This window comes from Bombina bombina, chromosome 7 (genome assembly GCF_027579735.1).
Source record: "Bombina bombina isolate aBomBom1 chromosome 7, aBomBom1.pri, whole genome shotgun sequence".
NCBI lineage: Eukaryota > Metazoa > Chordata > Amphibia > Anura > Bombinatoridae > Bombina > Bombina bombina.
The window spans coordinates 452852786-452880752 of NC_069505.1; the positions used below are offsets into that span (position 1 = coordinate 452852786).

The 27967-nt window shown below is 42.4% G+C and overlaps 1 protein-coding gene across 2 annotated transcripts in view; it reads left to right on the plus strand.

The window, feature by feature from the left end:
- Positions 1–27967, plus strand: part of LOC128666691 (gastrula zinc finger protein XlCGF57.1) — a 207797-nt gene that overhangs the window by 167714 nt on the left and 12116 nt on the right. For both annotated transcript variants that reach the window (XM_053721426.1, XM_053721427.1), the window contains exon 10: positions 17847–17960. In XM_053721426.1, coding sequence (XP_053577401.1) covers positions 17847–17960 — 114 coding nt within the window. The remainder of the gene's footprint in view (positions 1–17846; positions 17961–27967) is intronic.

Sequence of the window (27967 nt, forward strand, 5' to 3'; positions counted from 1 at the left end):
TTTTACTCAAATCTGTTTGTGGTTCCCAAGAAAGAAGGAACCTTCAGACCAATCTTGGATTTAAAGATCCTAAACAAATTCCTAAGAGTTCCATCATTCAAAATGGAAACTATTCGGACAATCTTACCCATGATACAAAAGGGTCAGTACATGACCACAGTGGATTTAAAGGATGCCTATCTTCACATACCGATTCACAAAGATCATTACTGGTACCTAAGGTTTGCCTTCCTAGACAAGCATTACCAGTTTGTAGCTCTTCCCTTCGGGTTAGCTACTGCTCCAAGAATCTTTACAAAGGTTCTGGGTTCTGTTCTGGCGGTACTAAGACCGCGTGGAATAGAGTTAGTACTGGCATTTCTAAGGTCACATGGGTGGAAGGTGAACGAAGAAAAGAGTTCTCTATTGCCACTCACAAGAGTTCCCTTTTCTCCAACATAGGTGTGTCCGGTCCACGGCGTCATCCTTACTTGTGGGATATTCTCCTCCCCAACAGGAAATGGCAAAGAGCCCAGCAAAGCTGGTCACATGATCCCTCCTAGGCTCCGCCTACCCCAGTCATTCTCTTTGCCGTTGTACAGGCAACATCTCCACGGAGATGGCTTAGAGTTTTTTAGTGTTTAACTGTAGTTTTTATTATTCAATCAAGAGTTTGTTATTTTGAAATAGTGCTGGTATGTACTATTTACTCAGAAACAGAAAAGAGATGAAGATTTCTGTTTGTATGAGGAAAATGATTTTAGCAACCGTCACTAAAATCCATGGCTGTTCCACACAGGACTGTTGAGAGCAATTAACTTCAGTTGGGGGAACAGTGTGCAGTCTCTTGCTGCTTGAGGTATGACACATTCTAACAAGACGATGTAATGCTGGAAGCTGTCATTTTCCCTATGGGATCCGGTAAGCCATGTTTATTACGATCGTAAATAAGGGCTTCACAAGGGCTTATTAAAACTGTAGACTTTTTTTGGGCTAAATCGATTCATTATTAACACATATTTAGCCTTGAGGAATCATTTTATCTGGGTATTTTGATATAATAATATCGGCAGGCACTGGTTTAGACACCTTATTCTTTAGGGGCTTTCCCAAAGCATAAGCAGAGCCTCATTTTCGCGCCGGTGTTGCGCACTTGTTTTTGAGAGGCATGGCATGCAGTCGCATGTGAGAGGAGCTCTGATACTTAGAAAAGACTTTCTGAAGGCGTCATTTGGTATCGTATTCCCCTTTGGGCTTGGTTGGGTCTCAACAAAGCAGATACCAGGGACTGTAAAGGGGTTAAAGTTCAAAACGGCTCCGGTTCCGTTATTTTAAGGGTTAAAGCTTCCAAATTTGGTGTGCAATACTTTTAAGGCTTTAAGACACTGTGGTGAAAATTTGGTGAATTTTGAACAATTCCTTCATGTTTTTTCGCAATTGCAGTAATAAAGTGTGTTCAGTTTAAAATTTAAAGTGACAGTAACGGTTTTATTTTAAAACGTTTTTTGTACTTTGTTATCAAGTTTATGCCTGTTTAACATGTCTGAACTACCAGATAGACTGTGTTCTAAATGTGGGGAAGCCAGAATTCCTATTCATTTAAATAAATGTGATTTATGTGATAATGACAATGATGCCCAAGATGATTCCTCAAGTGAGGGGAGTAAGCATGGTACTGCATCATTCCCTCCTTCGTCTACACGAGTCTTGCCCACTCAGGAGGCCCCTAGTACATCTAGCGCGCCAATACTCCTTACTATGCAACAATTAACGGCTGTAATGGATAATTCTGTCAAAAACATTTTAGCCAAAATGAACACTTATCAGCGTAAGCGCGGCTGCTCTGTTTTAGATACTGAAGAGCATGACGACGCTGATAATAATATTTCTGAAGGGCCCCTAACCCAGTCTGATGGGGCCAGGGAGGTTTTGTCTGAGGGAGAAATTACTGATTCAGGGAACATTTCTCAACAGGCTGAACCTGATGTGATTGCATTTAAATTTAAGTTGGAACATCTCCGCATTCTGCTTAAGGAGGTATTATCCACTCTGGATGATTGTGACAAGTTGGTCATCCCAGAGAAACTTTGTAAAATGGACAAGTTCCTAGAGGTGCCGGGGCTCCCAGAAGCTTTTCCTATACCCAAGCGGGTGGCGGACATTGTTAATAAAGAATGGGAAAGGCCCGGTATTCCTTTCGTCCCTCCCCCCATATTTAAAAAATTGTTTCCTATGGTCGACCCCAGAAAGGACTTATGGCAGACAGTCCCCAAGGTCGAGGGAGCGGTTTCCACTTTAAACAAACGCACCACTATACCCATAGAGGATAGTTGTGCTTTCAAAGATCCTATGGATAAAAAATTAGAAGGTTTGCTTAAAAAAATGTTTGTTCAGCAAGGTTACCTTCTACAACCAATTTCATGCATTGTCCCTGTCGCTACAGCCGCATGTTTCTGGTTCGATGATCTGATAAGAGCGGTCGATAGTGATTCTCCTCCTTTGGAGGAGATTATGGACAGAATCAATGCTCTCAAATTGGCTAATTCTTTCACCCTAGACGCCACTTTGCAATTGGCTAGGTTAGCGGCTAAGAATTCTGGGTTTGCTATTGTGGCGCGCAGAGCGCTTTGGTTGAAATCTTGGTCGGCTGATGCGTCTTCCAAGAACAAGCTACTTAACATTCCTTTCAAGGGGAAAACGCTGTTTGGCCCTGACTTGAAAGAGATTATCTCTGATATCACTGGGGGTAAGGGCCACGCCCTTCCTCAGGATCGGCCTTTCAAGGCAAAAAATAAACCTAATTTTCGTCCCTTTCGTAGAAACGGACCAGCCCAAGGTGCTACGTCCTCTAAGCAAGAGGGTAATACTTCTCAAGCCAAGCCAGCTTGGAGACCAATGCAAGGCTGGAACAAGGGAAAGCAGGCCAAGAAACCTGCCACTGCTACCAAGACAGCATGAAATGTTGGCCCCCGATCCGGGACCGGATCTGGTGGGGGGCAGACTCTCTCTCTTCGCTCAGGCTTGGGCAAGAGATGTTCTGGATCCTTGGGCGCTAGAAATAGTCTCCCAAGGTTATCTTCTGGAATTCAAGGGACTTCCCCCAAGGGGGAGGTTCCACAGGTCTCAGTTGTCTTCAGACCACATAAAAAGACAGGCATTCTTACATTGTGTAGAAGACCTGTTAAAAATGGGAGTGATTCATCCTGTTCCATTAAGAGAACAAGGGATGGGGTTCTACTCCAATCTGTTCATAGTTCCCAAAAAAGAGGGAACGTTCAGACCAATCTTAGATCTCAAGATCTTAAACAAGTTTCTCAAGGTTCCATCGTTCAAGATGGAAACCATTCGAACTATTCTTCCTTCCATCCAGGAAGGTCAATTCATGACCACGGTGGATTTAAAGGATGCGTATCTACATATTCCTATCCACAAGGAACATCATCGGTTCCTAAGGTTCGCATTCCTGGACAAACATTACCAGTTCGTGGCGCTTCCTTTCGGATTAGCCACTGCTCCAAGGATTTTCACAAAGGTACTAGGGTCCCTTCTAGCTGTGCTAAGACCAAGGGGCATTGCTGTAGTACCTTACTTGGACGACATTCTGATTCAAGCGTCGTCCCTTCCTCAAGCAAAGGCTCACACGGACATTGTCCTGGCCTTTCTCAGATCTCACGGATGGAAAGTGAACGTGGAAAAGAGTTCTCTATCCCCGTCAACAAGGGTTCCCTTCTTGGGAACAATAATAGACTCCTTAGAAATGAGGATTTTTCTGACAGAGGCCAGAAAAACAAAGCTTCTAGACTCTTGTCGGATACTTCATTCCGTTCCTCTTCCTTCCATAGCTCAGTGCATGGAAGTGATCGGGTTGATGGTAGCGGCAATGGACATAGTTCCTTTTGCGCGCATTCATCTAAGACCATTACAACTGTGCATGCTCAGTCAGTGGAATGGGGACTATACAGACTTGTCTCCGAAGATACAAGTAAATCAGAGGACCAGAGACTCACTCCGTTGGTGGCTGTCCCTGGACAACCTATCACAAGGGATGACATTCCGCAGACCAGAGTGGGTCATTGTCACGACCGACGCCAGTCTGATGGGCTGGGGCGCGGTCTGGGGATCCCTGAAAGCTCAGGGTCTTTGGTCTCGGGAAGAATCTCTTCTACCGATAAATATTCTGGAACTGAGAGCGATATTCAATGCTCTCAAGGCTTGGCCTCAGCTAGCGAGGGCCAAGTTCATACGGTTTCAATCAGACAACATGACAACTGTTGCGTACATCAACCATCAGGGGGGAACAAGGAGTTCCCTAGCGATGGAAGAAGTGACCAAAATCATTCTATGGGCGGAGTCTCACTCCTGCCACCTGTCTGCTATCCACGTCCCAGGAGTGGAAAATTGGGAAGCGGATTTTCTGAGTCGTCAGACATTGCATCCGGGGGAGTGGGAACTCCATCCGGAAATCTTTGCCCAAGTCACTCAGCTGTGGGGCATTCCAGACATGGATCTGATGGCCTCTCGTCAGAACTTCAAAGTTCCTTGCTACGGGTCCAGATCCAGGGATCCCAGGGCGGCTCTAGTGGATGCACTAGTAGCACCTTGGACCTTCAAACTAGCTTATGTGTTCCCGCCGTTTCCTCTCATCCCCAGGCTGGTAGCCAGGATCAATCAGGAGAGGGCGTCGGTGATCTTGATAGCTCCTGCGTGGCCACGCAGGACTTGGTATGCAGATCTGGTGAATATGTCATCGGCTCCACCTTGGAAGCTACCTTTGAGACGAGACCTTCTTGTTCAGGGTCCGTTCGAACATCCGAATCTGGTTTCACTCCAGCTGACTGCTTGGAGATTGAACGCTTGATTTTATCGAAGCGAGGGTTCTCAGATTCTGTTATTGATACTCTTGTTCAGGCCAGAAAGCCTGTAACTAGAAAGATTTACCACAAAATTTGGAAAAAATATATCTGTTGGTGTGAATCTAAAGGATTCTCTTGGGACAAGGTTAAGATTCCTAGGATTCTATCCTTCCTTCAAGAAGGATTGGAAAAAGGATTATCTGCAAGTTCCCTGAAGGGACAGATTTCTGCCTTGTCGGTGTTACTTCACAAAAAACTGGCTGCTGTGCCAGATGTTCAAGCCTTTGTTCAGGCTCTGGTTAGAATTAAGCCTGTTTACAAACCTTTGACTCCTCCTTGGAGTCTCAATTTAGTTCTTTCAGTTCTTCAGGGGGTTCCGTTTGAACCCTTGCATTCCGTTGATATTAAGTTATTATCTTGGAAAGTTTTGTTTTTAGTTGCAATTTCTTCTGCTAGAAGAGTTTCAGAATTATCTGCTCTGCAGTGTTCTCCTCCTTATCTGGTGTTCCATGCAGATAAGGTGGTTTTACGTACTAAACCTGGTTTTCTTCCAAAAGTTGTTTCTAACAAAAACATTAACCAGGAGATTATCGTACCTTCTCTGTGTCCGAAACCAGTTTCAAAGAAGGAACGTTTGTTGCACAATTTGGATGTTGTTCGCGCTCTAAAATTCTATTTAGATGCTACAAAGGATTTTAGACAAACATCTTCCTTGTTTGTTGTTTATTCTGGTAAAAGGAGAGGTCAAAAAGCAACTTCTACCTCTCTCTCTTTTTGGATTAAAAGCATCATCAGATTGGCTTACGAGACTGCCGGACGGCAGCCTCCCGAAAGAATCACAGCTCATTCCACTAGGGCTGTGGCTTCCACATGGGCCTTCAAGAACGAGGCTTCTGTTGATCAGATATGTAGGGCAGCGACTTGGTCTTCACTGCACACTTTTACCAAATTTTACAAGTTTGATACTTTTGCTTCTTCTGAGGCTATTTTTGGGAGAAAGGTTTTGCAAGCCGTGGTGCCTTCCATTTAGGTGACCTGATTTGCTCCCTCCCTTCATCCGTGTCCTAAAGCTTTGGTATTGGTTCCCACAAGTAAGGATGACGCCGTGGACCGGACACACCTATGTTGGAGAAAACAGAATTTATGTTTACCTGATAAATTACTTTCTCCAACGGTGTGTCCGGTCCACGGCCCGCCCTGGTTTTTTTAATCAGGTCTGATAATTTATTTTCTTTAACTACAGTCACCACGGTACCATATGGTTTCTCCTATGCAAATATTCCTCCTTAACGTCGGTCGAATGACTGGGGTAGGCGGAGCCTAGGAGGGATCATGTGACCAGCTTTGCTGGGCTCTTTGCCATTTCCTGTTGGGGAGGAGAATATCCCACAAGTAAGGATGACGCCGTGGACCGGACACACCGTTGGAGAAAGTAATTTATCAGGTAAACATAAATTCTGTTTTTAGGGACTCTTATAGATTCTGTAGAAATGAAAATTTACCTGACAGAGGACAGGTTAACAAAACTCCTAAATGCTTGCCGTGTCCTTCATTCCATTCCACACCCGTCAGTGGCTCAATGCATGGAGGTAATCGGCCTAATGGTAGCGGCAATGGACATAGTACCCTTTGCACGCCTGCATCTCAGACCACTGCAATTGTGCATGCTAAGTCATTGGAATGGGGATTACTCAGATTTGTCCCCTATGCTGAATCTGGATCAAGAGACCAGAAATTCTCTTCTATGGTGGCTCTCTCGGCCACATCTGTCCAAGGGGATGCCCTTCAGCAGACCAGATTGGATGATTGTAACAACAGACGCCAGCCTGCAAGGTTGGGGCGCTGTCTGGAATTCCCTGAAGACTCAGGGATCATGGACTCAGGAGGAGAGTCTCCTTCCCATAAACATTCTGGAATTAAGAGCAGTTTTCAATGCCCTTCTGGCTTGGCCTCATTTAGCAACTCTGAGGTTCTTCAGGTTTCAGTCGGACAACATCACGACTGTGGCTTACATCAACCATCAGGGAGGGACAAGGAGTTCCCTAGCGATGATGGAAGTCTCAAAGATAATTCACTGGGCAGAGTCTCACTCTTGCCACCTATCAGCGATCCACATCCCAGGCGTGGAGAACTGGGAGGCGGATTTTCTAAGTCGCCAGACTTTTCATCCGGGGGAGTGGGAACTTCATCCGGAGGTCTTTGCCCAAATACTTCGGCGTTGGGGCAAACCAGATCTGGATCTCATGGCGTCTCGCCAGAACGCCAAGCTTCCTTGTTACGGGTCCAGGTCCAGGGACCCGGGAGCGGTTCTGATAGATGCTCTGACAGCACCTTGGGCCTTCAACACGGCTTATGTGTTTCCACCCTTCCCGATGCTTCCTCGAGTGATTGCCAGGATCAAACAGGAGAGAGCATCGGTGATTCTAATAGCGCCTGCATGGCCACGCAGGACCTGGTATGCAGATCTAGTGGACATGTCATCCTGTCCACCTTGGTCTCTGCCTCTGAGACAGGACCTTCTGATTCAGGGTCCTTTCAAGCATCAAAATCTAATTTCTCTGAGGCTGACTGCATGGAGATTGAACGCTTGATTTTATCAAAGCGTGGATTTTCGGAGTCAGTAATTGATACCTTAATACAGGCGAGGAAGCCTGTTACCAGGAAAATTTACCATAAAATATGGCGTAAATATTTGCATTGGTGCGAATCCAAGAGTTACTCATGGAATAAGGTTAGGATTCCTAGGATATTGTCTTTTCTACAAGAAGGTTTAGAAAAGGGTTTATCTGCTAGTTCTTTAAAGGGACAGATCTCAGCTCTGTCCATCCTTTTGCACAAACGTCTGTCAGAAGTTCCAGACGTTCAGGCTTTTTGTCAGGCTTTGGCCAGGATTAAGCCTGTTAGACTGTTGCTCCGCCGTGGAGCTTAAATTTAGTTCTTAACGTTTTACAGGGTGTTCCGTTTGAACCCCTTCATTCCATTGATATCAAGCTGTTATCTTGGAAAGTTCTGTTTTTAATGGCTATTTCCTCGGCTCGAAGAGTCTCTGAGTTATCGGCCTTACATTGTGATTCTCCTTATCTGATTTTTCATTCAGACAAGGTAGTCCTGCGTACTAAACCTGGGTTCTTACCTAAGGTAGTCACTAACAGGAATATCAATCAAGAGATTGTTGTTCCATCATTGTGCCCTAACCCTTCTTCAAAGAAGGAACGACTTCTACACAATCTGGACGTAGTCTGTGCCCTGAAATTTTATTTACAGGCAACTAAAGATGTTCGCCAAACTTCTTCCCTGTTTGTCGTTTATTCTGGACAGAGGAGAGTTCAAAAAGCTTCTGCTACCTCTCTCTCTTTCTGGCTTCGTAGCATAATACGTTTAGCCTATGAGACTGCTGGACAGCAGCCTCCTGAAAGAATTACAGCTCATTCTACTAGAGCTGTGGCTTCCACTTGGGCCTTTAAGAATGAGGCCTCTGTTGAACAGATTTGCAAGGCTGCAACTTGGTCTTCACTTCACACTTTTTCGAAATTTTACATATTTGACACTTTTGCTTCTTCGGAGGCTGTTTTTGGGAGAAAGGTTCTTCAGGCAGTGGTTCCTTCCGTGTAAAGATCCTGCCTGTCCCTCCCGTCATCCGTGTACTTTTAGCTTTGGTATTGGTATCCCATAAGTAATGGATGACCCGTGGACTGACTACACTTAACAGGAGAAAACAAAATTTATGCTTACCTGATAAATTCCTTTCTCCTGTAGTGTAGTCAGTCCACGGCCCGCCCTGTTTTTTATGACAGGTCTAAATTTTAAATTAAACTCCAGTCACCACTGCACCCTATAGTTTCTCCTTTCTCGTTTGGTTTCGGTCGAATGACTGGGTATGACGTAGAGGGGAGGAGCTATATAGCAGCTCTGCTTGGGTGATCCTCTTGCACTTCCTGTTAGGGAGGAGTTATAATCCCATAAGTAATGGATGACCCGTGGACTGACTACACTACAGGAGAAAGGAATTTATCAGGTAAGCATAAATTTTGTTTTCTTGGAAAGTTTTGTTCCTTTTGGCGATCTCTTCTGCCAGAAGAGTCTCTGAATTATCTGCTCTTTCTTGTGAGTCTCCTTTTCTGATTTTTCATCAGGATAAGGTGGTGTTGCGAACTTCTTTTCAATTTTTACCTAAGGTTGTGAATTCCAACAACATTAGTAGAGAAATTGTGGTTCCTTCATTATGTCCTAATCCTAAGAATTCTAAGGAGAAATCGTTGCATTCTTTGGATGTTGTTAGAGCTTTGAAATATTATGTTGAAGCTACTAAATCTTTCCAAAAGACTTCTAGTCTGTTTGTTATCTTTTCCGGTTCTAGAAAAGGCCAGAAAGCTTCTGCCATTTCTTTGGCATCTTGGTTGAAATCTTTAATTCATCATGCCTATGTTGAGTCGGGTAAAACTCCACCTCAAAGGATTACAGCTCATTCTACTAGGTCAGTTTCTACTTCCTGGGCGTTTAGGAATGAAGCTTCGGTTGATCAGATTTGCAAAGCAGCAACTTGGTCCTCTTTGCATACTTTTACTAAATTCTACCATTTTGATGTGTTTTCTTCTTCTGAAGCAGTTTTTGGTAGAAAAGTACTTCAGGCAGCGGTTTTAGTTTGAATCTTCTGCTTATATTTTCATTAAACTTTATTTTGGGTGTGGATTATTTTCAGCAGGAATTGGCTGTCTTTATTTTATCCCTCCCTCTCTATAGTGACTCTTGCGTGGAAAGATCCACATCTTGGGTAGTCATTATCCCATACGTCACTATCTCATGGACTCTTGCTAATTACATGAAAGAAAACATAATTTATGTAAGAACTTACCTGATAAATTCATTTCTTTCATATTAGCAAGAGTCCATGAGGCCCACCCTTTTTGTGGTGGTTATGATTTTTTTGTATAAAGCACAATTATTCCAATTCCTTATTTTATATGCTTTCGCACTTTTTTCTTATCACCCCACTTCTTGGCTATTCGTTAAACTGAATTGTGGGTGTGGTGAGGGGTGTATTTATAGGCATTTTGAGGTTTGGGAAACTTTGCCCCTCCTGGTAGGAATGTATATCCCATACGTCACTAGCTCATGGACTCTTGCTAATATGAAAGAAATGAATTTATCAGGTAAGTTCTTACATAAATTATGTTTTTTGGATCCCAGTACAAGTCAGTCTTTAACTTGGTGGCTGGATTAGTTCAGGGGGCTTCTTTTGCGCATCCTACCTGGACTATGATCACTACAGATGCAAGTCTCTAAGGCTGGGGAGCTGTTTGGGAGTCTCTGACAGCGTAGGGAGTTTGGGATCCTCAGTTGGCAAGGTTACCAGTCAATGTTCTAGAACACTGTGCAATTTTCAGGTCTCTTCAAGTTTGGCCTCTGTTGAAAAGGGAGTCTCATCAGACAATGTAACAGCAGTAGCTTATGTCAACCATCAGGGGGGAACTCGCAGTTCCCTGGCAATGATGGAGGTATCTCTGATTCTCTCATGGGCAGAGACCAATTCTTGCCTAGTCTCTGCAATTCATATTGCAGTAGGGAACAACTGGGTGGCAGATTTTCTCAGATTGTCAAGTCTTTAATCTCCACATCAAGGGGAGTGGTCTCTTCACCAGGATGTGTTCACTTAGATTGTGAATCTTTGGGTCTCCCAGAGATAGATCTGATGACCTCTCGTTTGAAAAACAAACTTCTCCGGTACTTTGCAGGGTCCAGGGATCCTCAGGCATAGATAGTTTATGCTCTAGTAGTTTCTTGGCATTTTCAGTCTGCTTATCTGTTTCCGCCTCTGGTTCCTCTTCCCAGAGTAACCTCCAAGATAAGACTTGATAAATCATCAGTAATCCTGGCTGACCCAGCTTTGCCTCGCAGGATTTGGTATGCAGATCTGGTACAGATGTCCAGTTGTCCTCCTTGGCCTCTTCCTCTGCGGTCAAATCTTCTGTCCCAAGGTCCGTTTTTCCATCCGGATCTTAAGTCTCTGAACTTGACGGCATGGAAATTTAACGCTTACTCCTTAAACATAGGGGTTTCGCCTAAAATGTGTTCTCAGTGATCCATTTTACCTTCTGGAGTGTATTCAATTGTTTACAAATATATCCTTTACCTTTATTTTGTAATTTGAAGTGGCATTCACAAGAGCTTTAGCTATATAATTTGCTGATGCAGAATGAGCATTGACATGCGCTTTTAGCCATATCAGTAGCTGATGCAGAATGTGCTGTCACATGCACTTCAGCCATATCAGTTGCTGATGCAGAATGGGCATTCACAAGAGCTTCTGCCATATCATTGCTTATGTAAAATGGGCATTTAAAGGGTCATTCTAGCCAAAATTGGAATCCTCATGGATGCATTTCAGTTTTGCATAGAAGCATTTTTGTAATATACATATATTAGCAAAAATGTTTCTAGTAAAAGCTATAGCGGTTTAAAAAGTGTATTTAAATATTCACTGTGCAACAGCATGTTAAACACAGCACTTCCTGAGAGAGCCTAAGGTGCTTGTACCATTTGGTAGTGACTCAATTTGTTAATTGCTGACATGATATAAGCCCCACAAGTGCTCTGAGCAGCTGCAGTATTTAAAATGCTTGTGCACTGAGTATATATAGCTTTGCTTCGTGTGCACGTGCAGAGAAAATTTTTGTCACTAAAACAAAATAACTTTTGCTAGAAGCATGTTGTGACAATACATTTATATAGCAAATATGTTTATATTCAAAGATCTCATTCATCTATGTGCATTTAAATTTTGACCGAATTATCCCTTTAAGTGCACTTCAACCATATCATTTGCTGATGCACAATATGCATTTATGTGCGTTTCATAAATTACCCACTCTTTAAAGGAAGCTTCTAAAAAACATAATTTATGTAAGAACTTACCTGATAAATTCATTTCTTTCATATTAGCAAGAGTCCATGAGCTAGTGACGTATGGGATGTACATTCCTACCAGGAGGGGCAAAGTTTCCCAAACCTTAAAATGCCTATAAATACACCCCTCACCACACCCACAATTCAGTTTAACGAATAGCCAAGAAGTGGGGTGATAAGAAAAAAGTGCGAAAGCATATAAAATAAGGAATTGGAATAATTGTGCTTTATACAAAAAAATCAAAACCACCACAAAAAAGGGCGGGCCTCATGGACTCTTGCTAATATGAAAGAAATGAATTTATCAGGTAAGTTCTTACATAAATTATGTTTTCTTTCATGTAATTAGCAAGAGTCCATGAGCTAGTGACGTATGGGATAATGATTACCCAAGATGTGGATCTTTCCACGCAAGAGTCACTAGAGAGGGAGGGATAAAATAAAGACAGCCAATTCCTGCTGAAAATAATCCACACCCAGAATAAAATTTTCATGAAAAAACATAAGCAGAAGATTCAAACTGAAAACACTGCCTGAAGTACGTTTCTACCAAAAACTGCTTCAAAAGAAGAAAACACATCAAAATGGTAGAATTTAGTAAAATTATGCAAAGAGGACCAAGTTGCTGCTTTGCAAATCTGATCAACCGAAGCTTCATTCCTAAACGCCCAGGAAGTAGAACTGACCTAGTAGAATGAGCTGTAATCCTTTGAGGCGGAGTGTTACCCGACTCAACATAGGCATGATGAAATAAAGATTTCAACCAAGATGCCAAAGAAATGGCAGAAGCTTTCTGGCCTTTTCTAGAACCGGAAAAGATGACAAATAGACTAGAAGTCTTTCGGAAAGACTTAGTAGCTTCAACATAATATTACAAAGCTCTAACAGCATCCAAAGAATGCAATGATTTCTCCTTAAAATTCATAGGATCAGGACATAATGAAGGAACCACAATTTCTCTACTAATGTTGTTAGAATTCACAACCTTAGGTAAAAAATTCAAAAGAAGTTCGCAGCACCGCCTTATCCTGATGCAAAATCAGAAAAGGAGACTCACAAAAAAGAGTAGATAATTCAGAGACTCTTCTGGCAGAAGAGATGGCCAAAAGAAACAAAACTTTCCAAGAAAGTAATATAACGACCAAAGAATGCATGGGTTCAAAAGGAGGAGCTTGAAGAGCCCCCAGAACCAAATTCAAACTCCAAGGAGGAGAAATTGACTTAAAGACAGGTTTTATACGAACCAAAGGTTGTACAAAACAATAAATATCAGGAAGATTAGCAAACCTTCTGTGAAAAAGAACAGAAAGAGCAGAGATTTGTCTTTCAAGGAACTTGCGGACAAACCTTTATCTAAACCATCCTGAAGAAACTAAAATTCTCGGTATTCAAAAGAATGCCAAGAAAAAAGATGAGAAAGACACTAAGAAATATAAGTCTTCCAGACTCTATAATATATCTCTCTAGATACAAATTTACGAGCCTGTCACATAGTATCAATCACAGAGTCAGAGAAACCTCTTTGACCAAGAATCAAGCGTTCAAACTCCATACCTTAAAATTAAGGTTTTGAGACAGAAAGACTGGTCTTAACGGAAGAGTCCACAGCTGGCAAGAGGCCACCTGGACAAGATCCGCATACCAAAACCTGTGAGGCCATGCTGGAGCTACCAGCAGGACAAACGAGCATTCCTTTAGAATATTGGAGAATACCCTTGGAAGAAGAACTAGAGGCGGAAAGATATAGGCAGGATGACACTTGTAAGGAAGAAAATAATGCATCCACTGCCTCCGCCCGAGGATCCCGGGATCCGGACAGATACCAGGGAAGTTTCTTGTTTAGATGAGAAGCCATCAGATCTATTTCTGGGAGTTCCCACATTGAACAATCTGAGGAAATACCTCTGGGTGAAGAGACCATTCGCCCAGGTGCAACGTTTGGCGACTGAGATAATCCGCTTTCCAATTGTCCATACCTGGGATATGAACCGCAGAGATTAGACAGGAGCTGGATTCCGCCCAAACCAAAATTCGAGATACTTCTTTCATAACCAGAGGACTGTGAGTCCCTCCTTGATGATTGATGTATGCCACAGTTGTGACATTGTCTATCTGAAAACAAATGAACAACTCTCTCTTCAGAAGAGGCCAAGACTGGAAAGCTCTGAAAATTGCATGGAGTTCCAAAATATTGATCGGAAATCTCACCTCCTGAGATTCCCAAACCCCTTGTGCCGTCAGATACCCCCACACAGCTCCCCAACCTGTAAGACTTGCATCTGTTGAGATTATAGTCCAGGTTGGAAGAACAAGAAGCAGCCCCCTGAACTAAACGATGGTGATCTGTCCACCATGTCAGAGAGTGTCGTATAATCAGTTTAAAGATATTAATTGAGATATCTTTGAGTAATCCCTGCACCATTGGTTCAGCATACAGAGCTGAAGAGGTCGCATGTGAAAACGAGCAAAGGAGATCGCATCTGATGCGGCAGTCCTAAGACCTAAAATTTCCATGCATAAGGCTACCAAAGGGAATGATTGTGACTGAAGGTTTTGACAAGCTGATATCAATGTTAAACTTCTCTTGTCTGACAAGGACAGAGTCATAGACACTGAATCTATCTAGAAACCTAAAAAGGTTACCCTTGTCTGAGGAATCAATGAACTGATTGGTAAATTGAACCTCCAACCATGAACTTGAAGAAACAACACAAGTCGATTCGTATGAGATTCTTCGAAAATGAGAAGACTGAGCAAATACCAAGATATCGTCCAAATAAGGAAATACCAAAACCCTGTTCTCTGATTACAGAAAGAAGGGCACCGAGAACCTTTGAAAAAAATTCTTGGAACTGAGGCTAGGCCAAACGGTAGAGCCAAAAAACTGGTAATGCTTGTCTAAAAAGAGAATCTCAGACACTAAAAGTTATCTGGATTAATCGGAATATGCAGATACACATCCTGTAAATCTATTATAGACATATAATGCCCTTGCTAAACAAAAAGCAGGATAGTCCTACAGTAACCATCTTGAATGTTGGTATCCTTACATAACGATTCAATATTGATAGATCCGGAGCTGGTCTGAAGGAATTGACCTTCTTTGGTACAATGAAGAGATAAAATAAAACCCCAGCCCCTGTTCCAGAACTGGAACTGGCATAATTACTCCAACCAACTCTAGATCTGAAACACATTTCAGAAATGCTGAGCCTTTGCTGTGTTAACTGGGACACGGGAAAGAAAAAAATCTCTTAGCAGGAGGCCTTAACTTGAAGCCAATTCTGTACCTTTCTGAAACAATGTTCTGAAACCAGAGATTGAGAACGGAACTGATCCAAATTTCTTTGAAGAAAACGTAATCTGCCCCATACCAGCTGAGCTGGAATAAGGGCCGCACCTTCATGGGTACTTAGGAGCTGGCTATAGATTTCTATAAGGCTTGGATATATTCCAAACTGGAAATAGTTTCCAAACTGATACCGCTCCTGAGGATGAAGGATCAGGCTTTTGTTCCTTGTTGTGAGGAAAGGAACGAAAAAGACTATTAGACCTAAATTTACCTTAGATTTTTTATCCTTTGGTAAAAAAGTTCCCTTCCTTCCAGAAACAATTGAGATAATAATTTAATACCCTGGAAAGAAAGGGAAAGCAAAGTTGACTTAGAAGACATATCAGCATTCCAAGTTTAATCCATAAAGCTTTTCTAGCTAAAATAGCTAGAGACATATACCTGACATCAATTCTAATGATATCAAAAGATGGTATCACCAATAAAATTATTAGCATGTTATAGAATAATAATAATGCTATAAAATTATGATCTGTTACTTGTTGCGCTAAAGCTTCTAACCAAAAAGTTGAAGCTGCAGCAACATCCGCTAAAAATATAGCAGGTCTAAGAAGATTACCTGAACATAAGTAAGCTTTTCTTAGAAAGGATTCAATTTTCCTTAAATAAAGTACTATCTGCCGTAGGAACAGTAGTACATTTAGCAGGAGTAGAGACAGCCCCATAACCTTAGGGATTTTGTCCCAAAAAAACTCTAATCTGTCAGATGGCACAGGATATAATTGCTTAAACGTTTAGAAGGAGTAAAAGAATTACCCAAATTATTCCATTCCCTGGAAATTACTTCAGAAATAGCATCAGGGAGATTAAACACTTCTGGAATAACTACAGGAGATTTAAAAACCTTATTTAAACGTTTAGATTTAGTATCAAGAGGACCAGAATCCTCTATTTCTAATGCAATTAATACTTCTTTAAATAAAGAACGAATAAATTAAATCTTGAACAAATACAAAGATTTATCAGTATCAGAATGATGATGTTCATTTAAAAATTCATCTGATAAAAGAGAAGTTTTAAAAGACTTTTATGTAAACTAGAAGGAGAAATAACAGACATAGCCTTCTTAATGGATATAAAAAATAAAATCTCATATGTTTATCAGGAACACTCTGAAAATTAGATGTTGACGGAACAGCAACAGGTAATGTAACAGTACTAAAGGAAATTTTATCTGCATTAATAAGTTTGTCATGACATGCAATACAAACAACAGCTGGAGAAACAGATACCAAAAATTATAGCAGATACACTTAGCTTGGTAGCTCCAGCACTAGACAGCGATTTTCCTGTAGTATCTTCTGACTCAGATGCAACGTGAGACATCTTGCAATATGTAAGACAAAAAAAAAAAAAAAAAACATATAAAGCAAAATTGATCAAATTCCTTAAATGACAGTTTCAGGAATGGGAAAAAATGCCAAAGAACAAGCTTCTAGCAACCAGAAGCAATGAAAAATGAGACTAAAATAATGTGGAGACAAAAGCGACGCCCATATTTTTTAGCGCCAAATCAGACGCCCACATTATTTGGCGCCTAAAATGCTTTTGGCGCCAAAAATAACGCCACATCCGGAACGCCGACATCTTTGTCGCAAAATAACGTCAAAAAATGACGCAACTTCCGGCGACACGTATGACGCCGGAAACGGAAAAGAATTTTTGCGCCAAAAAAGTCTGCGCCAAGAATGACGCAATAAAATGAAGCATTTTCAGCCCCCGCGAGCCTAACAGCCCACAGGGAAAAAAGAGTCAAATTTTTGAAGGTAAGAAAAAAATGATTAATTCAAATGCATTATCCCAAATATGAAACTGTCTGAAAAATAAGGAAAGTTGAACATTCTGAGTCAAGGCAAATAAATGTTTGAATACATATATTTAGAACTTTATAAACAAAATGCCCAACCATAGCTTAGAGTGTCACAGAAAATAAGATTTACTTACCCCAGGACACTCATCTACATGTTTGTAGAAAGCCAAACCAGTACTGAAACGAGAATCAGCAGAGGTAATGGTATATATAAGAGTATATCGTCGATCTGAAAAGGGAGGTAAGAGATGAATCTCTACGACCGATAACAGAGAACCTATGAAATAGACCCCGTAGAAGGAGATCACTGCATTCAAATAGGCAATACTCTCCTCACATCCCTCTGACATTCACTGCACGCTGAGAGGAAAACCGGGCTCCAACTTGCTGCGGAGCGCATATCAACGTAGAATCTAGCACAAACTTACTTCACCACCTCCATCGGAGGCAAAGTTTGTAAAACTGAATTGTGGGTGTGGTGAGGGGTGTATTTATAGGCATTTTAAGGTTTGGGAAACTTTGCCCCTCCTGGTAGGAATGTATATCCCATACGTCACTAGCTCATGGACTCTTGCTAATTACATGAAAGAAATAACTTATAATCACAAACCACTGTTTATAGGGGAAGACTTATTACACATCAGGCTCCGGCACTGAACCGTGAAGCACACCACTACATACTGCCCCCTACATTGTGTGCACTGTATTAATGTAAACTATCTGCCGTATATCGTTTTACTAACACTCCTACCAGGAGCAGATAAAAACATTTACATCAGACACAAGATATAGACATAAGAGTAGAGAGAGAGAGTATGTAGGTTAATGATATTGATATGTAGAGTGTGAGCTCTGTGACACCAAGCAGGAAGTAGATAGACAATAGACATAATGTATAAACATTTGTCATGTTAACTATTTAATGTATCATATGTATGTTTTTCTTCAGTTAAAATTAAAGTGGAAGAAACAGAAGATCTGTGTGCGGAGAAACCCCTGGACTTTCAGGAGCAGGAAATCTATGTATATAGTGACATAGAAAACCACGAGGATACGGACACAAGTGAGTGTGTGATATGTAATATGTGGTGCTCTGTACCAAAGTGACATCATCATATCCCAGATCTGTGTGCGGTAATTAAGCACTAATCTATGTCGTTTATAGACGTAGTTTTTGGAAACTTCAGAATGCTAAACCCAATGGTTGTAACATTTTCAGGGCCGGTTTTAGACCATAAACACTGTAACTGCTAATGAAGGATGTCACAAGGCTACATAGCAAAAGGTATAGGTCGCCATTTTCTGCTGCTGACTCCTGTTTGTCATGTTTAAATCCCCTTTTCCTTCCTAAGATAGGGAGAGTCCACCGCTTCATTCCTTACTGTTGGGAAATACAACACCTGGCCACCAGAAGGAGGCAAAGACACCCCAGCCGAAGGCTTAAATATTCCTCCCACTTCCTCATTACCTCAGTCATTTTTTGCCTTTCGTCACGTTAGGAGGTGGCAGAGAAGTGGCAGAAGATTGGGAGAGTCCTGAAAAAGGGTATCTGCCCTTCAAGATAGGACTGGAGTTTTAAGTAGTCATGTAAACCTCTCAGTGAGAGTATTGATGAAAGTTAGAGTCTGGAGATGCAGGGAAAGTTTTTCTGCGAAACCATCCAGACTGCTGCTAACAGCTTCTAAGCAATCAGTGTTGACGAGTTTCACTGCCTGCTTTCTCTCATTCAAGTCCATGTCAGGAGCGCTGCTATAAGACTGTCACACTGTCTTTTCCACAGCATGGATGCTGGAGGTAAGATTGTTTCAATTTTTTCACATAAAACACTATAACAGGGTCACAGTGTGGCTCCTTTATACCTTGATAGGATCCAGGGTTAATATCCTCTGAAGGGGGTTTATTGAACAGTTGTGGTTAATTAATCAGTGTATTAATTATTTACATGCTGCTTTGTGTGATTTTTTCCTGGGCTGATAGACTGTGTGTTTTTGGCTGGAACAAACAGGTTTCACTTTTATGTTTCACTTTCATTTTTGAAAGTGTTGCACAGCTCCTATTACTTGCTGTACTTGTAATAACAGGAGAAGTACTGTCTTGCACTCCATGTGACCGAATGTGGTCTATGCTCATTTCCTCCATTCCGGCTGAGGCTTGAACCTGAGGAGAGCGTTTCCTCTGTTAACTGCCTGGGTCTAGGAGGTGGTGAGTGCCCCAGCCATTGGGAGTATAAAGGTGCATGATAAAAAACATGTTTATTTGTGTCCTCCTGTGGGTATAACCTGAGCTATGGAGGACTCTGACATGTTAGAAGGTACTCCTTCTGTACTAAATCATACCTGTTTATATTGTGAGGAGGCCATGGTTTTTCCAGCCACACAAATACGTTCCACATGCCTTAACACCGTTATAAAATCTAAGAAGGGAGACAAGCCTGCTAAGGCTCTTAGTCCCTCTGAGCCGTCTACCTCTCAGGACTCAGCGTCCCGTGAGATTACTACCCTTGCTACATTATCCACTCCACATGCAGTTCACCGTAGCACATCTAATCCTCCATCTGGAGGAGGCCTTCTTCCTGCAGATTTTGCCGTGCAGTTACAAACTGTGGTGTCTGCGGCCCTCAGTGCATTACCTCGCTCTAACAAACGCAAGAGAAAAGTTAAACATAGCTCTCCTGACCCACAGTCTGTCCCGGAGTCATCTAAATATTTATCGGATATAGCTATTATGTCCCAGTTATCCGATGATGAGTTAACTTCTTTAGCTGCAGAGGGTGAACTTTCTGGGTCACAGTCCTTAGCGTCTAAGCCTCCTGCTGCGGAGGAACCATCCTTTAGATTTAAAATTGAGCACTTGCGTTTTTTTTATTAAAAGAGGTTCTGTCTACGTTCCAGAGGCCGCGCTGCCTGAAGAACCTATGATACCTAAATTCGACAGAGTTTACGAAGACAGGAAAGTTTGTTTGACTTTTCCTGTGCCGGTTAAGATGGTGAACATTATTAAGAACGAATGGGAAAGAATGGGTTCTTCCTTTTCTCCCTCGTCTACTTTTAAAAAGTTGGTCCCGGACTCTCACCTGCTTTTGTGGGGCTCCATTCCTAAAGTGGATGGTGCTATCTCTACGCTTGCTAAACATACTATACCTCTTTATGGTAGTTCTTTGTTCAGAGAGCCGATGAATAAGAAAATGGAAACCTTTCTGAGAAAGATGTTTCAACATACGGGATTTTTGTTTCAACCGGCGGCTACAGTTGCCGCGGTTTCCAGAGCAGCTACCTACTGGTGCGACTGGTGGAATAAATCCAAGCAGAGTAAGAAGCCCGCCGAAAACAAATCAGCATGAAGGGGCGATCCGGGATCGGATCGTGTAGGAGGCAAACTGTCTCTTTTTTTAGACGCCTGGTTACAGGACGTACAGGATCCGTGGGTCCTGGAGGTGGTATCTCAGGGATACACGATAGGCTTCAAATCTCATCTGCCAAGGTGCAGATTCCTTCTCTCAAATCTGTCTACCAGACCAGAAAAGAGGGATACCTTTCTAGGGTGCGTTCGGGATCTAGCCTCCTTAGGAATTGTTTTCCCGGTGCCTATCAAAGAAAGAGGTTTGGGGTTTTATTCAAACCTTTTCATCGTCCCAAATAAGGAGGGAACTTTCTGCCCACTTCTGGACATAAAGTGCTTAAACAAATTTCTCATTGTCCCTTCCTTCAAGATGGAGATGATAAGGTCCATCCTTCCTTTAATTCAGGAAGGCCAGTTTATGACCACTATAGATCTGAAGGACGCTTACCTTCATGTTCCAATCCACAAGGAACACTTTCAGTTCCTGAGGTTTGCATTCCTGGACCAGTACTTCCAGTTCATTGCCCTTCCGTTTGGCCTAGCTACTGCTCCAAGAATATTTACGAAGGTTCTGGGGGCTCTTCTAGCCGTTGCCAGAACTCAGGTTATTGCTGTAGCCCCATACTTGGACGATATTCTGGTGCAAGCACCATCCTTTTGTCTTCTTTGATCACATGGATGGAAGATAAACTTGAAAAAGAGTTCTTATCAGTAATCCTGATTGCTCCATTGTGGCCGAGAAGGGTGTGGTTTGCGAATCTAGTGGGGTTGTCCTCATCTCCACCGTGGAAGTTACCTTGTCGCAGAGACCTGCTGATACAAGGTCCATTTGTTCATCAAAATCTAGATTCTCTGAGGCTGACTGCGTGGAGATTGGATGCTTAGTCTTAGCCAAGAGAGGTTTCTCTGAGAGTGTCATTGATACTCTTATTCAAGCTCGTAAACCACTTACTCAGTGTATCTACCACAAGGTGTGGAGGACCTACTTATTCTGGTGTAAAGGGCGTTGTTTTTCCGGGCACAGAGTTAAGGTTGCCAGGATCTTATCTTTTCTCCAGAATGGGCTGGAGAAGGGCCTTTCTGCTAGTTCCCTGAGGGGACAGATTTCGGCCCTGTCGGTTTTATTGCACAAGAGACTGGCTGAGCTTCCAGACGTGCAGTCCTTTGTTAAGGCTCTGATTAGGATCAGACCTGTGTTTAGATCTGGGGCTCCACCTTGGAGCCTAAGTCTTATTCTTCGGGTTTTGCAACAGGTTCCGTTTGAGCCTCTGCATTCCATTGACATTAAATTGTTATCTTGGAAGGTTCTCTTTTTATTGGCTATTGCCTCTGTGTGCAGAGTTTTTGAGATCTCTGCTTTGCAATGTGAGCCCCCTTATCTGATTTTTCATGCAGATAAGGCAGTTTTACTTACTAAATTAGGTTTTCTTTCTAAGGTTGTGTCAGATCGCAACATCAATCAGGAGATTGTGGTTCCTTCCTTGTCCAAAAGAGGAGCACTTTCACAACAACGGATAAAAAGTAAAAGATAACTTTTTATTTCTTCAACAATAAAAATCCATACAGGAATGGGATCCACACAGCGACAGTGGGGGTGGAGAGAGGAGCCTACTTCTCAACTAACTGCTGCTGTATAGATTTTTATTGTTAAAGAAATGTTATCTTTAACTTTTTATCCGTTGTTGTGAGAGTGCTCCTCTTTTGGACAAAGGTATGTTTCACTAAGGAAGACGAGTGAGCACGTCACCTAGGATTACCCCGGCAGTAACCATCACCCCCACCATCACCACAAAGGGACCGCATCTAAGATACCGCATTGGAATGATGACATCACCCGCCGACTAGTGAGTAACTGAAGAGGGGGGATCCGCGTTGGCCCGAAGGAAAAGGGAGGTAAGCCACTGTTCTTACCTTTTCTCGTCTAAGCCGCTTTACGCTAAGAGGCCAGCAGGGTTTTCCCCCAGGACCGGTGAAATCGTTTGGCAGTGTGAAAGTACAGTGTGTTATACGCTATATGTCTGTCTGAGTGACAGGGTGAAGTGTTGGTCTTTGGATCAAAACTTTTGACTTTGTTTCAAGCATTTGAGAATTGAATCTATTTTGAGCTGAAACATAGGTGCCATCTCTCTCTTTTGCAAATAACTTCCTTGTGTCCTAATCCTTCTTCATCGAAGGAACACTTACGTCACAATTTGGATGTGGTTCGCGCCTTGAAGTTCTATCTTCAGGCTACTAAGGAGTTTAGACAATCTTCCTCTTTGTTGTCTATTCTGGGAAGCGTAAGGGGCAGAAGGCTACTTCAACTTCCCTTTCTTTTTGGTTCAGGAGTGTCATCCGCTTAGCTTACGAGACAGCGGGATATCATCCTCCTGAGAGTATAACGGCTCACTCCACTAGAGCCGTGGTTTCCTCTTGGGCCTTTAAGAACGAGGCCTCTATGGATCAGATTTGTAAGGCGACTACCTGGTCCTCCTTACATACTTTTTCAAAAGGTTTTGCTTTGGCTGAAGCAGCTTTCGGGAGAAAAGTTTTGCAGGCTGTGGTGCCCTCAGAATAGGGTCCGCCTCTTCCTTTTTGTTCCCTCCGTTATTCATTCAGTGTCCCCTGGAGCCTGTGTATTGTTTTCCTAACAGTAAGGAATGAAACCGTGTACTCCCTATCTTAGGAAGGAAAACATAATTTATGCTTACCAGATAAATTCCTTTCCTCCTGGATAGGAAGTCCACGCCCCCCATACGTTTTTTATTCTCTATAGGTGGTCCCCTATTATTTATTTTATACTTCCTGCACCAATTATACCCTAATGTTTCTCCTACTTTTCCTTGTTCCCTCGGCAGAATGACTGGGGTAATGAGGAAGTGGGAGGGATATTTAAGCCTTTGACTGGGGTGTCTTTGCCTCTTCCTGGTGGCCAGGTGTTGTATTTCTCAACAGTAAGGAATGAAGCCGTGGACTCTCCCTATCCGGAAGGAAAGGAATTTATCTGGTAAGCATAAATTATGTTTTTTCACTCTACATTAACCTTTCTGTGTGTCCTCTGTAGAGCACAAATATAAAGGGACTGATATCACATTTTTTGGCTGCTGACACCTTTGAGAATTGTGATTCTACAATAATAATTATCCCATACCCCAGTAAAATCATTTTCTCTCTTTAGCAGCATATTTATGTGTTTACATTTAAAGGAACATTGTACTGTAAAATGTTTTCTCCTTAAATCTATTCTCAGTGATCTATTTTACCTTCTGGAGTGTATTAAATTGTTTACAAATAACTCCCTCATATAGAGCTTTAGCCATATTATTTGCTGATGCAGAATGAGAGTTGACATGCACTTTTTGCCGTATCGGTAGCGGATGCTGAATGTGTTTTCATGAACGCTTCTGCCATATCAGTACACAAAGCAGACTAGAGAGGTTTGTGATTTTTGTAATAAAATAGCCCATGTACAGAGTCCCGCAGGGGCGGGGCTGAGAGGCTGCTGTGTCACATGATCTTGTCAGCTCCTGACAGCATTTACATAGTGAGAGCTGGTGATTCGTTTGCGTGTTTTGGGGAAAAACATAACAAAATAATTACTGGTCAGGGCAGCTGCAGGATACAGAAACCAGCACCATCACTAAAACATTTTATTTTTTTTATTTCTTATTGATTTATAGACCATTAAGCTACGTTTATATTTATTATGAATTATTATTATTTATTATTAAGTATTATTATTTATTATTCATGCTGCTGATGTCAGTTACACAGATACAATAATATTACAATATTTCAGTTGTAGCTACTATAAGTTTATTTCCTTTTAACTAAACTAGTATAAACACACAGCTATGTAATGTTAGTGTTGCAAACGTAGAACATTTGACCATAGTTAAATGGTCTGTTAAGACTGAAGTTATATTGTTAAGAGACATAGAACAGTATGAACTAACATAAGTTTCTAAATATAAAATGCAGCCAAAGTTTACCTGCAAAACGGTTTCTGTTTTAACCCCCATTAACCCCTTTAATTCAGGCATAGTTTTGTTTTGAATCAAGCTCCCGCCTGGGCATTTCCATATATGGAAGATGCTATCCAGGCCATAGCTTCTGCAGAATGCACTTGTGCACGTACACAGTAAGAGGCAGAGTAACATGACGTCTGACTAAAGTAGTGCACAGTATAATGCTGAAGCTTTCACAAAGTATGTGACATTATCCCCATGGAAACGAGCAAGCCTCTTGGCAACAAACAATAGCAGTACCTGCTGTCCCTCCTCAACCCCCCTCCCTTACTTGCATAAGTAATTCTCCTCACATGCACACTTTGTTATATGATAGCACAAGGTTTGAAGTAGGACACTGATAAGGGGGGGCGGAGCAGGCTACACTTGGCAACACTAAAGTGTAAGTAATTATACCGCTTTTTGGAAATGTTAAAATACTTAGAAGCTTTTTTTTTTTTTTTTTTTTTTTTACACTTTTTTTTGCACACAGTTTTACCTCAGTTGACCATTTTACAATATGCATATAACTCAAAATGTTTTATGGCACTTTAATGACAAACAAACAAATAATCTAGGGTTAAATAGTAAACTAGAATCTCTGGAGCAGAAAATCAGTGACAATATCAACACTGGTGAGTGTGATGTGATGTTCTAAAGGGACGTAGGGCACAGGTGAGTGTACATGCGTGATGTGTGAGGGACAAAAGTGTGTGTACCTGTAAGACGTGTCTGAAGAATGTGTGAATTGTCTGAGGGTCCAAGGGCACGGGTGATTGTGTGTGATGTGTCTGAGGGTTACAGGGCACAGGTGAGTGTAAGTGTGTGATGTGTCTGTGGGATACAGGGCACAGGTGAGTGTACGGGTGTGATGTAAACAAAGAAGAGAAGTCCGGCAGCACATAGCAATAACAAATCAGAAAACTTTATTCTTCACTTAAGGCATACAGGTATAACATGGAATAAACACATGGGTGTGATGTGTCTGAGGGATACAGGGCACAGGTGAGTGTAAGTGTGTGATGTGTCTGAGGGATACAGGATACAGGTGAGTGTATGTGTTTGATGTGTCTGAGGGATACAGGGCACAGGTGAGTGTACGTGTGTGATGTGTCTGAGGGATACAGGGTACAGGTGAGCGTATGTGTGTGATGTGTCTGAGGGATACAGGGCACAGGTGAGTGTACGTGTGTGATGTGTCCGAGGGATACAGGGTACAGGTGAGCGTACATGTGTGATGTGTCTGGGATACAGGGTACAGGTGAGTGTATGTGTGTGATGTGTCTGAGGGATATAGGGTAGTGTATGTGTGTGATGTGTCTGAGTGATACAGGGTATGTGTGTGACGTGTCTGAGGGATACAGGGTACAGGTGAGTGTATGTATGTGACATGTCTGAGGGATACAGGGTTCAGATGAGTGTATGTGTGTGATGTGTATGAGGGATACAGGGTACAGGTGAGTGTATGTGTGTGACATGTCTGAGGGATACAGGGTACAGATGAGTGTATGTGTGTGATGTGTCTGAGGGATACAGGGTACAGGTGAGTGTATGTGTGTGATGTGTCTGAGGGATACAGGGTACAGATGAGTGTATGTGTGTGATGTGTATGAGGGATACAGGGTACAGGTGAGTGTATGTGTGTGATGTGTCTGAGGGATACAGGGTACAGATGAGTGTATGTGTGTGATGTATCTGAGGGATACAGGTGAGTCTATGTGTGTGATGTGTCTGAGGGATACAGGATACAGGTGAGTGTATGTGTGTGATGTGTCTGAGGGATACAGGGTACAGATGAGTGTATGTGTGTGATGTATCTGAGGGATACAGGTGAGTCTATGTGTGTGATGTGTCTGAGGGATACAGGATACAGGTGAGTGTATGTGTGTGATGTGTATGAGGGATACAGGGTACAGGTGAGTGTATGTATGTGACGTGTCTGAGGGATACAGGACACAGGTGAGTGTATGTGTGTGATGTATCTGAGGCATACAGGGTACAGGTGAGTGTATGTGTGTGATGTGTCTGAGGGATACAGGGTACATGTAAGTGTGTGATGTGTCTGAGGGATACAGGGTACAGGTGAGTGTATGTGTGTGATGTGTCTGAAGGATACAGGGTACAGGTGAGTGTATATGTGTGATGTGTCTGAGGGATACAGGGTACAGGTGAGTGTATGTGTGTGATGTGTCTGAGGGATACAAGGTACAGATGAGTGTATATGCGTGATGTGTATGAGGGATACAGGGTACAGGTGAGTGTATGTGTGTGATGTGTCTGAGGGATACAGGGTACAGGTGAGTGTATGTGTGTGATGTGTCTGAGGGATACAGGGTACAGGTGAGTGTATGTGTGTGATGTGTCTGAGGGATACAGGGTACAGGTGAGTGTATGTGTGTGATGTGTCTGAGGGATACAGGGTAAAGGTGAGTGTATGTGTGTGATGTGTCTGAGGGATACAGGGTACAGGTGAGTGTATGTGTGTGATGTGTTTGTGGGATACAGGGTACAAGTGAGTGTATGTGTGTGATGTGTCTGAGGGATACAGGGCACAGGTGAGTGTATGTGTGTGATGTATCTGAGGCATACAGGGTACAGGTGAGTGTATGTGTGTGACGTGTCTGAGGGATACAGGGTACAGGTGAGTGTATGTGTGTGATGTGTCTGAGGGATACAGGGTACATGTAAGTGTGTGATGTGTCTGAGGGATACAGGGTACAGGTGAGTGTATGTGTGTGATGTGTCTGAAGGATACAGGGTACAGGTGAGTGTATATGTGTGATGTGTCTGAGGGATACAGGGTACAGGTGAGTGTATGTGTGTGATGTGTCTGAGGGATACAAGGTACAGATGAGTGTATATGTGTGATGTGTATGAGGGATACAGGGTACAGGTTAGTGTATGTGTGTGATGTGTCTGAGGGATACAGGGTACAGGTGAGTGTATGTGTGTGATGTGTCTGAGGGATACAGGGTACAGGTGAGTGTATGTGTGTGATGTGTCTGAGGGATACAGGGTACAGGTGAGTGTATGTGTGTGATGTGTCTGAGGGATACAGGGTACAGGTGAGTGTATGTGTGTGATGTGTGAGGGATACAGGGTACAGGTGAGTGTATGTGTGTGATGTGTCTGAGGGATACTGTGTACAGGTGAGTGTATGTGTGTGATGTGTCTGAGGGATACAGGGTACAGATGAGTGTATGTGTGTGATGTGTCTGAGGGATACAGGGTACAGGTGAGTGTATGTGTGTGATGGAACGGAAGGAGTAGATCACACTGATAAATAATGCATACCAACGATCCTTGCTAAACGAACACTAAGCTGTCAGCCCTTAGTGATTCACATTACCAGGATCAAATGTCATGAAAAGCAGAAATCATCTGCACAAACAAACTTCACTCCGTTCCGTTATAGCTTCCCCCTCCCCCTCCCCCTCCTGGAGCATGTCAGTAATTGACAATAACAGTGCCTGAACGCACTGCTTAGAGCAGAAAACTTGTGGAGTTTCAAAAAAATATAAATGTGTGTTGGGAAGTTAAAAACATAAGTAATGCACTTAGCATTTGCTGCATAATGTGTATTATATACAATAGACTGGCAAATGTATTAACACCCTGACTGACTGAGAGATAAATGTGTCTCACTGCAGCTCACACGCTGCAGGCAAATGTTATATTTCTCGAAGTACTGTATGTAACAGCCAATATGATGTGTCATGTGACTACTGAGCCCTGTAACGCACGC